Below are 16,465 nucleotides of genomic sequence, written 5' to 3' on the forward strand. Positions count from 1 at the left end.
GGAAACCACTGCCATATGATCTCACCAAACTAATCAGAGGCTGTATTCTTAATTGATCGCTTTCAGGGATATCTCTTTCAGTGAACACTGATCAGCTGAGCAAGCAGGCACGATGCCTGTTGCTCTAGTGAACCATCATTCCGGATGCCACGTCACTCAAAAGGGAAAGTATCCCCAAAAGTGATAAACCGAGAATGCCCAGTCAACCCCCAATCAGCTGCCAACCTTACACCCTTACCTAGACTCTAGAGGCCACTAGATTGTATTTCACACCCATACACATTAAGGCATTCAGATTACATAGGTATTTGCTGTCATCCTCACCTTATTTATTTGTTCATTGGGCTACTCTCTCAGTTACTGATATGTTAATATTTCAGTTACATAGTTACACAGGATGTGTGGAAAGCTTCAAGTAGAATCAACCAGCCCATTTGCAAGTTTATCTGAAGCTAACATGTGCATGGCTTTCATTGTTGTGACAGCTTGTTGAACTGATATGCTTTGTGCCTGCCTTCTCCTCCTGATCCTGTTTTCTGTTAGCCCAAGGAATCACGCTTGCATGCTGCTGCTGTGACTGTGCTGAATGGTTCCAGTCGAAGCTGTGTTGTGAGTGAAACCTTTTGGTGTGCTTTAAGTACTAGGAAAATGCAGATGCTTTTCATGTAACAAAAATCCTCATTTCTATGTGGAATGTCAGGTGGAAATAGAGGAAAATTGTGCGCAGTAGACTTGCTCTCTTTTGTGTTGCTATTCCCTTTTCTGGCTTTTTGTTCTATGCTATCTACTTGTTTTGTTTTTTCAGTTCAGCTAAAGAGTTGGGACAAGGGTTAAATTGCAGCTAAGTGAAGTGAAGGCACCTTGCTTACAAATGCTATGAATTTTCAACACTGACTATAAGTGCTTATGGTGTTTAATACTTGTGAGAATCCCAGGAGACTTTCAGTTTACCTCTGTGAAGCAAGATGCTAAATTTAGTGGCCAAGAAACAGAAGACCCTGTTCAGAGGCTTTTCCACCACTTTGCACCACAATTTATGAGCTTGAGGCATGTGTCATGTTCCTTAGATTTGAGCACATGAAAAGCATATTTGCATAATTGAATGCAGAAAAAAAGTGGTATTTGTCTTTACAATGTTAGCTGCAAATGACATGCTACCGCAAGCTTTGTGTATTTGAAGGCACACTATTGCTGCAGTGTTGGCTAACTTGCCTATACTGCACTTGCCTGTTGTCAATTTGATTTGCACTGCCATGGTCCATGGTGCTTAGACAGTGAGACTAGATGTTGGTTGAAAGAACACCACAGGAAAGATGCTGTCTTACTGCTTGTTTATTCTTGAAGAGTTGTGATTTTACTGGCTATTTGAGGAGAGGCAAGGAAGCATTGGGGAGGGGACAGCAGCCAGAAAGCAGCCACATCATCATCATCATCATCATCATCATCATTTATTGACCCTTAAAGGCCCCTGTTGGTGTATTGCATAAGGGGGGAGCATACATAAAAAAAGGAAACTTAGAAACAGTCATGACTGAAGTAACAAACAATAACATTGAGAAGGGTAAAGAAGGTGTACTGAAATGACTGTCAAACACAAAAAGTGATAACCAGTGCACTAAAAAAAAAAAAGCGATGTAGTAAAAAGAAGTAAAATACGTTGAGCATCAGTATTCAGAAAGTTCGTTAGTATGTTTCGAAACTTGGTAGGGTTTCGTTCGATTACTACATGGTCAGGTAAACTATTCCATTCTGCAATAGCTACCGGCAAGAAAGAGCTGTTGAAGGATTTAGTAGAGCCATGAAGACGTTGAAGACTGAGGTTGTTTGAGAGACAACATGAAGTACGGTTGGGTGGAAAAAGAAGTGTGTCGCGTAAATGTGGGAAATTGTAATACAGCTTCTGAAAGAGGCATAAGCGTGAGATTTTTCGGCAATGTGCTAATGATTGGATTTGGAGGGATGATTTAATGTTTCTAACACTTAGCCGATAGTCGTACTGGGATGTAATAAACCGGGCTGCGTGGTTTTGGATGGCTTCCAGTAGCTCAACAAGGTACGCTTGATGGGGATTCCATATTGCCGACGCGAATTCCAGTTTAGTATGGATGAATGTGTCATATGCTAGTTGACGGATCACAGGGGGTGATGATGATAGTGATCATCTTAAGAATCCTAGGGATCGATTAGTGGCGGTAACTAGATTTTGGATATGTTCTGACCATGTAAGCTTGCTAGTGAAGATGATACCGAGGTACCTGTATGATTGAACCAGCTCAATAGGAAGGGAATAAGAGTAAGAGTATGACATGAGAGAGTGTTTCCGCGATACGCGCATGAACTTACATTTTTTGACGTTTAGCTGCATAAGCCACTCTGTGCACCATTTTTCAGTTGTAGTGAGGTCACGCTGTAAAAGCAACTGATCATTGTATGAATTTATACAGCAGTACAGCACGCAGTCATCGGCGAAGAGCTGGATGGATGACGAAATACCAGAAGGGAGATCATTAATGAAAATTAAAAACAAAAGGGGTCCAAGGACTAAACCTTGCGGTACTCCAGATAATACTTCGGTGACTGTAGAGTGACGGTGTCCAATCACTGTAAACTGTGATCAGCCAATTAGGAAGCATCAGATCCAGGACGTGGTTAGAGGGTGTAGACACAAGCTGTTAACTTTGATCATTAGTCGTTCGTGAGGTACACGGTCAAAGGCTTTCGGAAAGTCTAGATAAATTACATCTGTTTGGAAGAGAGAATCAAGATTTAAATGGAGGTCAGTAGGTAATTCAGAGAGTTGAGTTTCACATGAGTGACCTGGTCGGAAGCCATGCTGGTTACAGAAAAGGAAAGAGTTCGCTTCAAGATGAGAGGCAACATGAGAATAGATTATGTGTTCAAGAAGTTTGCAGGCAATACAGGTGAGTGATATTGAGCGATAATTCGAGGGATCAGTTCTGTCGCCGCTTTTGAAAACCAGGACAACCTTGCTTAACTTCCAGTCATTAGGAATGGTACTGGTAGTTATGGACTGCGTAAGGATGATTTGTAGAATTTTACTAGTAAGCACCTTAGTGCTTTTGACGATTTTAGCGGGAATGTTATCGGGACCGGGAGCACTGGAGACCTTGATATTATTAATCAGGGCCAAAATGCCCTCAGATGAGATGTCAATTGAAGGCATGCGGGAAAAGTTGCAGTCAGGAAGGATACTACTACTTAAGGGGGATTCATGAGTGAAAACGGAAGAGAAATAACAATTCATGACATCGGATCGATGATCAGTAGAAACAGGGGATACATCAGGATATGACAAAGTTATATTGTGAGAAGCACTTCCAAAATTTCTGTGGGTTTTCACGAAGGATACCAAGGAGGTCGATATGAAAAAATTTCTTTTTTGATTGCCTTAGCAAAGTATTGTATTGGCGGAGGCTTGCAAAATATATTTCCCATTTGGAATTGCAGTCCGAGAGCTTAGCTGCCCGAAAAAGGCGCTTCATTTTGTTTACGAGCTTCCTAAAGGAGTTGGTGAACCATGGCTTATCGACATCACCCCGAATGCGCACAAGTGGCACATATTTCTCGACAAGAGACAAAATCTTCTGTTTATAAAGTTGCCAATTGCTTTATACACTTCGCGAGGAAGCGGACTGCTCAAAAGACACGAAAAAAGCGTCTAATTCCTGATTTATTTTCGAGAAGTCTGCTTTGTTGTGATAGCGGATATATTTTGTTGAAGGCTGACTGGTTGGTACCTGAAAGGTCAGGTCAAATAACACCATCTTGTGATCACTTAGGCCATCAATACACATTAATGACTGAACACCATCGGGGTTGGAAACCAAAACTAAATCAAGAATATTGGCACTGCGAGTCGGCGTAGACACCATTTGTGTGAAGTTAAATGTTAGAACAAGATCAAGAAATTCTTTAGATAGCTGAGAAGATGCTGTCATTTTATCTCAGTTAATGTCAGGAAGGTTAAAATCACCGCAGAGGATGAAGTTACTTTTGGGAAATGTAGCAAATAAATGCAAAAGCAAGTTGTGCAAGTCTTTTGTAAAAGATTTATCGCAGTCGGCCGCACGGTAGCACGCGATAATAATATTTGTGCAAAAACTAAAAGACACTTTAACGCAAAGAATTTCTTGTTCGTTCTTGGTTGGTATAGCGGAGGACGACATATAAGATTTAATCAGTAAGAGAACACCAGCCCCCCGACGACCAACCCTGTCAATTCTGAAGGCGTTGAACCCGTTACTGGACAAAAGTTCTTGCGTGTCTATATCAGTAGTTAGCCAAGACTCTGTAAATATTGCACTGTCGGCAGAGCTGTCATCAATAACGGTTTCTATTAAGTCTCTTTTAGGAAGATAGCTTCATACGTTTGCCAGAAGGAATGAAATACTGTTGTATACTGGGACTTTAGGCTGATGTGAACGTGGCCATGTAGTGTGGCAGGATAACAGCAAGCGAGTTTGCGATGAGCACTACGACTTTAGTTCTCTAACGGTACCAGTCATGGAGTCGTAAATGAATAATTTGTTGTTCATTGCTAGCTTGTCAAAACGAATCTTAAAGGAAGTGGACCGAGCCTTTTGCGCATGTGCAAAAAGTTTTTGACACGTGCTGTGATTCTGACACGTGCTGAGTAATCTTCACGAACTGCAGCAAGTGTATCCTTCAGCTTCGATGTTGCAGAAAGAATTGAACTTTTATCCTTAAATCTCGAAAACTTTGCAATTATCGGACGGTTCTTTCCAACCTGGTAACGTCCTAGTCTAGGTGCCCTTTCAATATCACTGCTGCTAATCGTAATGGCTAGCTTATCAGCACAAAAATGAGACAACTTGCGACTCAGATCACGTCCAGCTCTCCCCATTCTCATCTGGAATTCCAAAAAATAGCAGATTTGACCGGCGCTGACGGTTTTCTGAGTCGTCGCATTTTTCGGCTGAGGCATGTACTTCAGCAGTAAGCTTGGCAATTTCAGCATTTGGGGAGGAGGCTGACTCTGAAGAGGCTTGACGGTTATCTTCAGCTAGTTTTTCTAAGGCATCAACACGACTTGAAAGACTGTTGACCAGATGCTCAATATTTCTTTGGGCTACACGGATCATTGTTACCTCAGATAGCAAGGTAGTTTGCGATGCTTCAAGTCGCGACAAGGTTTTAGAACTGGATTCAAGGGACGGTGTGGTGTTATGATCAGGACCGGGATTAAGTTTGACGTCCCCAGACAAGATGAGCGTAAAAGTCACGACAACAGCACTTGCATACAAATGAACCAGTTTCAGCAAACGTCGGCAAAAGTCACGCATTTCAGGGGGGCACAATACCGCAAGCAAGAAAGCGTTGCTGCTGCGAAATGAAGCAGCATAGGGTAAGTAACTAACCTGCGTCAAGAAAGGGACCGTCATGACATGTGCCTGTGCGGTAGCGTGCCCCGACTGGCAGTGGAATGGAGGCGGGTTAAATAGACCAGCTGCGTTGACCACGCACAAGGTGGCTCCAGGTTGCCAGATGAGAGCATCAGTAATGGCGGGAAACAGCGGCCACGTAGCAGCTCCTGGCCTTGTTCCGTTGAAAAGTTGGCCAGAAACTGGCCACTATTGTATATTTAGGGCTTGCTAGTGATCCTGTTAGGCACATTTATTTCTTTATTCCTGGGCCATTATGCAAATATGTGGATTAAATGAAAGCTTAATTTATAGGCACCCAGTGTCTGATTAAACATGAATGAATTGGAAGTTCTTCAATGTGGTATATCTCCTGTGTCACTGCATAAAAGCTGTTCATGTTCAGGTCATATGTAAATGTTTTAACTATCGGTGACCATGAGAGATATTCACATACTGTTAGCATCAAAAAGTTTTGAGGATTCAGAATGTGGAAGGTAATTGAATACCTCCACAGCATGGGCATGTAGCCTGGAAACAAGATTTTCAGCCTTCACTAGTATATATATGGGACCAATATGCTCGCACAAACTGAGCAGAAAATCTGCTTTTTCAAGGAACCCAAGCCCCATGAACTTTCAACACTGACTGTATACTTTATTCTGCAATACCTTCATAACCCCATGTGTGGTTACATGCATGGCTAGGTCTTTCACATAGCACAGCAAGGCAGTAAGTGTGGTTGCCGCTGCTGAAATTATTCAGCCAACCAAACTAAGTTCCATCAAACTTGTGCAGTATGCTGTGTTTGCCCTGTACATCACTTATCGCTGTTTTTAACAGCATCGTGAAAGCATTATAATCAGGCATGTATTACTGTACAAGGCATTTTATAAAATGCTTATCATAACAGCGTACTTGGCACACATACAGCGTCGTACTACCAGTGCCATGCCCATACACTAGTGTCATGAAGGTTGGTTGCTATGTCCCAATTAGCACCATCTGCTGGCGTGTGGCACCTTTATACAAGGGATAGAATTACTGCTTTTGCCAGCTGCTGAATTGCAGTCACACCAGTTACCAATAGGCACCACATGCCAGGTAATGGCACTACCATGTGGTTCACACCTTTGCATTAAGTCTCCTGGTAGTAGCAGTCATATTGTGCTAGAAGGAGCTGCTATGCTTAAACTGCTAATGATTAAGGAAACTAGTAATGCTTAATTGCAATGGCAGACCCTAAGTGGTCCTCAAGCACTGCCCCAGCGCACCATTCTCCCATGAAGAGCACTTACTCCACATCTGTGTTTGCAACACTTGTGCTTCAGCCAGAGCAAGCAAGGGTGCACTTTCACAACCAGATATGAAAGTTACTCATCATTTTTCAACACAGTGGCACTTGTCATCTGCATTTTGAAATGACAGTGGTTTCAAATGTGCAGCAAACCTGGCTATGAACTGGTCCACCACATCCGCGCATACATACAGCTGAATTGCACATAGTCATTTAGTTATTTCAGTGGATGCTCAAATGTGAACAATGTGAAAAGACAATCGGATCAACAAGCAACTTCACCAACAACTTTGTCCTCTTGGTTGTCAAATGCACCTCTCAAGTCATCATCTAATTCCGCACTGCATAAAGGGTTGCTCTTGAGTTACCACCCTTTAAGAAGGCAGCATAGCTCAAGGGCATACTTCAGACAGACTTCTGGTCAAACCTGCAGGATTTAGCAGAACTATTTTGATGCTTCATGGAATGATGTTGTGATATGTACTCAGCCTGCCATTGGAGCACGCAGTTCATGTTCCAAGAATGCCTTTGGTACAGACATTTTATGTTACATTTTATATTACAGTTATGATACATTTTCTGCTCCAAATAGAGCAGAAAATTTTCTTTTAGACATTCTTTAGATTTACCATTTAAGTTCAACCTAAGTTACAATGATTCCTTCTCTTATGTTCCGAATTTTACTGCAGTTGTTTATGCTGCAATTTTGAATCTTGTCTGCTTATAGGGGAGTCTTCATTTTCAATATATATCTGAAACACACATGCACTGTGACATTTTCATTTTGTTGAAGGATAACAAAGTGCTCAAGGAGTGCCAAAAGCAAAACCCCTTGTAATGTTGTAGATCATTGCCATGTAATGAAAGCCATATCATCATTTTGAATATTGGTGCATCACAGCCAATTGCAGTTAGACCTTACTGCCCTGGCATGTACTGGACAGATGACTTGTTTTATCTTGCCAGCAGTGGAGTGCTAGCCACAGTGAGCAGCAATATCCCAATATTCAAAATGATGTCTCCATTTTTATAACAAGGTGTTACCCTTCAATGTAAAGGAATGTTTGATGATCCTTTCAGTACATCTTGAGTGGTTCATTTCAACATCCACTGGTTTCTGGTTTGCACTGCAAGATTACTCCAGGGTAGCCTGTCACAGTGCATGTCTGCTGAAACTTAAAAAAATTAAAATAAAATAAAGTGGGGGAAGGGCGGAAGATAAAGAGAGACTAGCCTTACATAATGGCAGTGTTTTAACTGTCAATGTAAACAGGTGCCATGCAACCACTAAGTTCTAGCTGCTTCTTTAGTAAAACACTCTTCTAGGCAAAATATCCGCTGCTCTAAAAACAAAGTTAAAGGTCCTTTCCGCTCAGGCAAATGATGCAGATGCAGTATGGATTGCTGCAGATCACCTCTTTATCTTCAAAAGGGCAATAGTCAACACAGAAGCATAGTGACATGAAAAGTGTTACCAAGTGTAAAACACTAAAGTATGCTAGTGTACACCATAGAACAGTTCTGACTAGTAAGTGGTGACAACACAGATGAACATGGAGGAAGAACAATTGCACACAACAGTTCACCTATTCCACTCGGCTAAGGAATTCCTATGGACATCCGGACCTTGTAGTACATGAACATGCACTGGTGTTGACAATGTGCTAGGTGGTGGTGTCTGTGATCATCTGGATTATCAGCTTGTGCAGTTGAAATGATTGGCACACAAACCACATAAATGTGTGGTTTTGTCCTTTTAGCATTTCCATCCACCTTATTGCACTCTGTTCTGTGTAGGCCGAAATTCCAGCTCTCCTCTCTCTTCACAATGCGATTTCTATTTTTAAAAATCTAGTTTCTGACATGTACATGTTTCTGACATGTAATACAGCACACATTAGCAGCCGACAAACAGCCGCTTATAAACACTCCGTGTTCCCTAGGTGAGGGGAAAATGGCAGTTCACCGCTGATTCGCAGCGTCAAACGTCAACGCAGTCGACTCGCCGGTTGTCCATTATCTTGAGTATTGAAAGGCGCGTCTTATTCCCCAAGCTGACACCCACAGCGGGGCCGCCAGTTGTCCATTGTCTTGCGTCCTGTAGTCGCCACGTGTGTCAGCAGACTGTGACGAATCCTGGGGCCCACGTACCGCAAAGCACCCTTTTGTTAGGGAAGCTCTTCTTGCTGCAAAGAGACCATGTCGGCGGTGGCGGGTTCAGTAACAATACTTGGTCCGCCGATCGCGTTTAGTCACAACGGCCCCAAGGTGGTGTTGAAGCGGCACCTCGAGATCCCTACGAAATGAGTCACCGCAGCAATTGTAATAGGCTTCCATGGTTCTCTTCGAGGAAGCTCGCAACACTCGCAGCTGCAGTTGGCTGAGAAAATGTGCATGTTGCCACATCGGCAGGCCATTCCTAACAATGGTGAACGTATAAGGGGTTCCAGCAAGTACAGATGCAAGCACAAGTAAAAGGAACAGACAGGACAACGCCGTTGTCCTATCCATTCCTTTTACTTGTGCTCGCATCCGTACTTGCTGGAACCCCCTATACGTTCACCATGCACCAACTGGCCCAGCAAATCACACTACTAAATTTCATTGCATGTTCACTCTGGAAACAAGCTGAAATAAATGTGGGAGAGGCTCCTATCTTGGTGAAAGATTTGCATTATCACACAGCCCGGCCATCTAGCACGGCAGATTGATCCCCTTCTACTTAAGCCAGTGCCTCAGGTGCCACCTTCTGTCCCTACATGAAACTTTTGGAGTTTTGTGACCAGAAGGAAACGTATAGAAGGGCCCTGGTTGTACCATATAAATGAACAAATCTGTACAGCTATGTTTGCATTTATAAACACCCGCCATGGTTGCTTTGTGGTTGCGGTGTTGGGATGCTAAGCACGAGGTCGCGGGACCGAATCCCAGTCACGGCAGCCACATTTTGATGGGTGCAAAATGCGAAAACACACGTGTACTTACATTTAGGGCCTCGTTAAATAGCCCCAGATGGTCCAAATTTCCAGAGTCCCTCACTATGGCATGCCTCATAATCAGATCGTGGTTTTGGCACATAAAACCCCATTTAACAAAAAGAATAAAAAACATGTATGAACAGCAGTAGTAGATATGCATTATCAAGAATTCTGCTCAAAGGGGACAGACAACTTTATGATTAAATTAGTATTGGGGGGGGGGCGAATTTATTTATTTATTTATTTATTTATTTATTTATTGCTGCAGCTGTAAAAATGTTAGACCAAAATTATGTGCCCCCCCCCCTCTCCCCACTCCTCCACCTTTTTTATTAACTACTTGAAAGTGATCTTTTAAGTAATTCTCTACTAGTTTTAACGCCCGCCCCCCTTATACCATACCTTGACAACTTATTAAGCAATATTTCCTGATGAATGCAGTCAAAAGCCTTTTTAAAGTCCAAGAACAACCCAAGCATATATTTTCTGTTTTTAATAGTTGTTATTATTTTATCTTTAATGAACGTCAAAGCTTGCTCCGTTGATTTACTCCTCTGAAAGCCGTACTGACTCTTGGTTAGTATGCTGTGCTTATTTATGAATGATATTAGTCTACTGTGTATGGTGCTTTTGGGTAGGACTGACGCCGGTCGATAATTTGTAAGCGTATCCCTTCTACCGCTTTCATAGATGGGTGTCACTCTTGCCATCTTTAAAGCTTGTGGAAGGATACCTGTGCTCAGGGTAAGGTTAATAATGTGGACAAGAACATTACATGTTAATTGTGATATACACTTGTTTTATACGGGACCTACGCCATCAATACCAGCTGCCACATTTCTCTTTAATTTCTTAATACTCCGTGCTATTTTTGCGTGGCCAGTCGGTTTTAAGAAAAGAGAAGATTTTATCGGAACGATATCCACTGCAGAATTGATACACGTATCTTCATTGTCAACTGGATACACGCCCGAGCTGACAAAGAAGTCATTCATACCATCCACCAAAGCCTGACCACTTAGAATTAAACCATCTGAAGCGGCTATGGTGAATTCATTAGATTTTCGTTTGCCGTTGCTGGTCAGGGTGTTAACAACCTCCCAGACCTTTTTACGATTGTCTAGTATTTTTTCAAAGATGTTTTGGAAATATTCTCGTTTTGCTCTCTTCAGATCGGAATTCAGAGTGTTTCTGTAGTTTTTATATTTGACAAATAGTCTGGATTTCGTGACTGAATGAATGTATGATACGAGTTCTTTTCTTCAATTCACTTACGAAGTGTGGAATTCATCCAAGGCTTTCAGTACTTTTTGGTCTTACGGTTATGTATCTGCTGTAAAGGGAAACCATCATATTTTTTCTTTAATAACTGAAAGTATAACTCATAAGCTTTATCTGCATTTTTTTCCTCATAAACATTTTTCCAATTAATTTTATTTAAAATTTCAAAGAATGTTTTTCTTGCGGCGTCATCCATACGTTATTTAATACGTATTTGTTTGTTGAGTGGACCGGTATCCGAACAGGTGATGCTAAATATTGGTAAATGATCACTTATTTCGTGTATGAAAATCCCACTCTTTAAGTCCTTTTCATTTTGATTGGAGATGCAGATGTCGAGTTGTAGTTATTCTAGTGAGCGAGTTGACGGGATTTGTGCAACCGTAAGCAGACAATAATGTCACCATTTCTCTGGCACATGAATCACTGGACATCATGTCTATGCTGATGTCACCCATAATTAAAAGCGTATAGCTCGGCGAAAAACTCAAGAGTAGAGTCTCCAAGAAACATATAAAATGACTTTTTCTTCCCATAGGCGGTCTCTATATGACTACAGCAACTGTTTTTTCAATTCGCAGTGCTAAGCATTCAACATCATCATTAATAACATAGTAATCTTTTAGTACCTCATGAAAAAAATGTTTCTTTGAAATAAGTTGCAACTCCATCTCCTTTCTCATTAACACAATATAAATCTTTTGAATTATATCCTGATAGGTGAGACATTTCATCATTTTGGTGATTCATGTCTCAGAGAACAACAACACATCAAAGTTAACAGATGATAGGATAGCAAGTAGTTATGTCATCTACCTTGCTTCTTGTGCTTCTTGTGTTCATTTACGAGAAGAAAGGGGGTTAACCGAGGGGGCCCAATATTTGTTAATCATAGCATAAGAAGCCAACAAACAAAGACACCAAGGACAACACAGGGGAAATTACTTGTACTTACTAGCTGAATTAAAGAAATGATATATTAATGAAAATGAAAGTGGATGAAAAAACAACTTGCCGCAGGTAGGTAACGATCCCACGTCTTCGCATTATATGTGCAATGCTCTACCATTGAGCTACCGCAGCTCCGTTCTCCCATCCACTTTCTGGGTTATTTATGTGTTACCGCTAGAACTAACCCTGGGAGTGTTAGCCAGCACCACCACTCACAAACCTTGGCGGCGGATGTGGAACATCCTTTCTTCTTATGTTGTGTTCATGTGTAATGCAGCAAATGTTTTATCAGCAGTAGAAAATTTTGAATTGAAGTCAGTGGTGGTAAAGTAATCGGTACTGTTGTTTGAAATGTGATCCATTCTGAATAAAGCGCTATCTCTCAATATTCTACTGTGGTGTGGTTAAGATCTCTTTCACCTGTAATGCGAACTACAGCCGACTCCTCATTTCTGCGGGCCAACACCCATCCACTGGAAGTCCAAACATACTTCCACATGGCTTCCCACCTAGCTTCCTTCTTTTTTTTATCCTGGCTGAGAGCAATGCCTTATTGTGCAGTGTAAAGTGTTCGTTTACATAGATTGGCTTTCCTTCCCACTGACCGAGGACAATGGTGTCTAGCCTCTTTTTCCTGCATTTCGTGAACAAGGCATGGCGCATGTCTCTTCTTACAAAATGAATGATAATGTTTTGGATGCCAGGCTTCGTGGTGTGGATCCAATGACATGTGTCGATGTCTGTATGTCAATCTTCTCACCAAAACTTTATCGTATCTTCTGTATGACCATTACCGGGTTGGCTGCGGAAGGTGCTCCTTTAACTTCCAAGTTATTTAGGCATATGTATAGCTCAATATCTTCGCACCGTTACAATAGCTGTCTATTCCTTTAATTCCATGTTTTTTTTTTGTGAGTTGCTTTGTTTCCATTCTCAGTTGCTTGATTTCATCTGCCAAATCTTTTGTGCCTTTGCAGACGTAAGTGCAAAAAGACACACTGTCCCTCAATTCACGAATTTCCACTCAAAAGTCATGTTTAAAGTTTTCAAAGGCCCTTATCAACTCATGCATGTCTTTCGAATCGGTCGATTCCTTCCCATGGCTTTTACTGCTATCTTTACAAGCTGCCTCTTTCCCCATTTCCAAAAAAGAGAACAGAAAAATAAACGCACTGCTGTGTTTGGCAGCCATGCCACAAAGAAGCACCGTTTCAATTTCAAACGATTAACAGCAATATTTCTTACCTGCAAAAGTGCAGTATGTTAGGTACTTGTCGGTAGTGCACCGCCGATGAACCGAGCTTAAGTTCGATTGCAGTTTGTTTTTATATTCCGCCGCAGGCTATCTTGGCAGTCATTATCCCATTGCGCAGGCGCCCAGCTTTCCCACGCAGACAGAGATGTGTTGGAAAAGCACGGTATGAGCTCTCTGCCCTGCCCGTCATTGAAGTGCCGCAAGGTTCCAGCACAGAATGCCTGTTCCACCGCAGATATCTGCAAAAATGCAGTATGTTAGGTGCTTGTAGGTAGTGCACCGCCACCGAACATCCACTGTGCCCCTGCGGCTAATAGCGTCACCCGCAGTGGGGCGACGCTATCATGAAAAGTGTCGGCAGCAGAAAGCAAATGCTTTGTCTGCCTCTCGCTTCAATGGGTCTCCGAAATGCGAAGTTATGCACCCTCCAGCTCTAAACTATAAACGTGTGGGAAGACAGCGTACGATGCCACACAATCTCAACTCGCCTAGTCTTTGCATACATGGCAGATTACCTCTGAAACAGGGCACACAGGCTGTGTATGTGCTCAGCCATGCTGACAGGCATGTGCAGCCATGGCCGCGTTAGAAAAGGTGTGTGCCATCTGCCCCCCCCCCCCCCCCCCCCCTAATTTTATCTGGAACATGATGCTGCTCCACTTTGGCAGTTGCTCTTGATCATGCGGTGCGTGATTTTAGACGTGCGTTCGCAAGCAGTCGCTTTTAATTAAACCATTTGACCATCTGCATCCGCAGAAGTTTGCATTTATTGTCTCGGTATTCCTTCACAGCGACAGGGAAATTTCATTATATTGAAATTGTATATAAACACACTTCATTATATTGAAGTTCAAAATACATCATGTTATATGGAAAAGAAGTTTTAAAAATCATATACTTCGTTATATTGAAAATTTCGTTATTGAAGCCCGTTATGTCAAGGTTTAACTGTATGACCAGCATGGCAACGTGACAAAAGACATGCTGTAGGATGTTTTGCAACCAGCAAGGCAACGTTAGTTTGTCTTGCTTAATGTGCGTACTCTCTACAACTATATATGCAGAAACAATGTTCCTTTACTGTTTTAGACCTAGCATATATTACTGTAGTATCCACCTGAACTGGTGAACTTCTGCTCAAGAAATAGCAGTACTTAATATAGTATAAAGCTTCATGACTATGGTAGCTTTTGCCTTTGCTTGATTTTGCTTGGTATTGCCTGCCATCTGGGTACTGAAGAAGTGAGGTGTCATGCCCATGTGTAAATCCATAATTGAGTCATTTTTCCCATTGTGTAGCCAAATCTATTTGGCAGAATGCCTTTATAGCATGTTTTTTCCATATATTATGCCGGTAAAATGCATTTGTTATGGCTTATAATTCATCCACCTCAACTTTAAAAGTGTCACGTATGCTGCATTTATTTTAATAATGCTGTGGCTGGCACTATGCACATAATCTCATGTTTGCAATACCACTGTTGTGTGCACACATGTTTGAAAGCATGGTATGCCTTACAGGGAAGTCCTGGGGCATCTGGTGCGAGCAGCAGTGGATCACCCGAACATGCACCAACAGCACCTGTGCACCTTGAACTGGACAAGCAAATGCTGGTGGAGCGCATTGTACGACTACAGAAGACCCTTGCACGACGCAATGACAAAATTGACTTCCTTGAGGAACACATCAAGCAGCTGCTACTTGAAATGAAAAAGAAATCCAAGTAGGTGGTTTGGAAGAAAAGTACTGAGGAGAAATTTATGTTAGTGCTTACTGTATATACTCCTGTACATGTATAAGCTGCACTTTTTTTTTCATCAAATTTTCTCTGGTGCGGGTTATACACAAATGGGGTCTATAGCTACACATTAACACACTGTAGTGCCACTGCGACTACTGTGTCAGATAACTAAAAAACTGTAACAGATATCAACATTTTATTTCACTATTTATCGCCACTTTCAAGCTAATCACTCTCGGACAAGCTCAGCTCATCGGCACTCTCACCACTGTCGGACGAGCTCACCTCATCGGTGTGCTCCCAAAGCTGGTCGTCCTCTGTGTTGTCTGTGGCATTTGATATCCCCGTCACTCTAATGCTCTTTGCGATAGTGTCCACTGACACTGAGCACCATGCATCCAGAATCCAACCGCACATTGCTGAAGAGTCGCTCACTTCAGTCACCCGGTCGGAGTTGTTTCGTGGTTGCCCGCAGCCATACACTCGTACTAGCACCGCCAAAATTCCATCTTGAACGGCCAGTTTACCACAAACATTGAGCAGTTCATCACACTGGTCGAGCTACCAGGAATCACGGCCAAGTTCGTTCCGCAGTCAGCCGGCCGAGCCTTCACTCAGTCTGTTAGGTCGACATGCAACGATGATGATGATGGTAAGCGTGTCGCCGTTTCTTTGAAGCAGCTTGAGCTCAAAATACAAAATATTGGCTGAAGCTGAGATGCAAGTGTCCCTCTATCCAAACCAAAGCAGTGAAATGCAACACTGAGGCATTGTGCGCTGACTGAGAATATGGTAACTGAGGTAAGATGACTGAGGTAAGAAACATGACAAGACAGGCGTCCACGTTGCCGCGTTTCTTCCTTTTATCCATGTCCCTTTGCGCTGTTACCAAAAGCACGACGTGTCCTAACCAACTCACCCACCTTGCTATCTTGTTTCATCATATGTCAGGACAGTTGAGGTTGACAACTTACCAGCTGTTGAGAGAGAATCTCACTTGTGACAAAGTTCGTGCCTTATGCCATTGAGCTTGCTATTAGTTGTTAGAAATAGCTCATGTTCAAAAATGTTTGCTTCTGTATTCATATCTTTTTGATTCGTATTCGAGAATGTTTGACTCAATTTGCAATGGGATTTACCATTTTTTCGAAGATCTTTTATTGCTGTGCATGTTACTAACCCCTCCCTTCTCTTTTCTTTTTAAATAAAGTAAGCACTACTCCTTACTATTCAAACTGGATTAAGTCATTCTTTGTTTTTGTTTTTTAACATGCGTATTAAGAGTGAAAGCATTAGGCGACATGGTGTCAGCCTGTCTTGACACAAAACAAAGCTCTGTGTCACTCAGGAAATTTTGCAAAGGCACTCGGGGAAAACCTGGAAAACTCAGGCAATTTAGAAATGTCACCTTGGTAGGCACTCTGATATCTCAGCAACCTTCGGTTTGCAGATGACATTGTCCTGTTCAGCAACACTGGGGATGAGTTACAACAAAGATTGAGGACTTTAACAGAGAGAGTGTAAGAGTGGAGTTGAAGATTAGTATGCAGAAAACAAAG

The 16,465-nt window shown here is 42.1% G+C and overlaps 1 protein-coding gene across 5 annotated transcripts in view; it reads left to right on the forward strand.

The window, feature by feature from the left end:
* The window catches only part of LOC142565928 (coiled-coil domain-containing protein 186-like), a 150,576-nt gene that overhangs the window by 93,173 nt on the left and 40,938 nt on the right, over positions 1 to 16,465 (forward strand). For 4 of the 5 annotated variants that reach the window (XM_075676547.1, XM_075676545.1, XM_075676546.1 and 1 more), the window contains 2 exons: positions 544 to 609; positions 14,686 to 14,888. In XM_075676547.1, coding sequence (XP_075532662.1) covers positions 544 to 609; positions 14,686 to 14,888 — 269 coding nt within the window. The remainder of the gene's footprint in view (positions 1 to 543; positions 610 to 14,685; positions 14,889 to 16,465) is intronic. The other variant, XM_075676550.1, reaches the window with a different exon arrangement.

The sequence above is a fragment of the Dermacentor variabilis genome, unplaced genomic scaffold, assembly GCF_050947875.1.
Source record: "Dermacentor variabilis isolate Ectoservices unplaced genomic scaffold, ASM5094787v1 scaffold_12, whole genome shotgun sequence".
NCBI lineage: Eukaryota > Metazoa > Arthropoda > Arachnida > Ixodida > Ixodidae > Dermacentor > Dermacentor variabilis.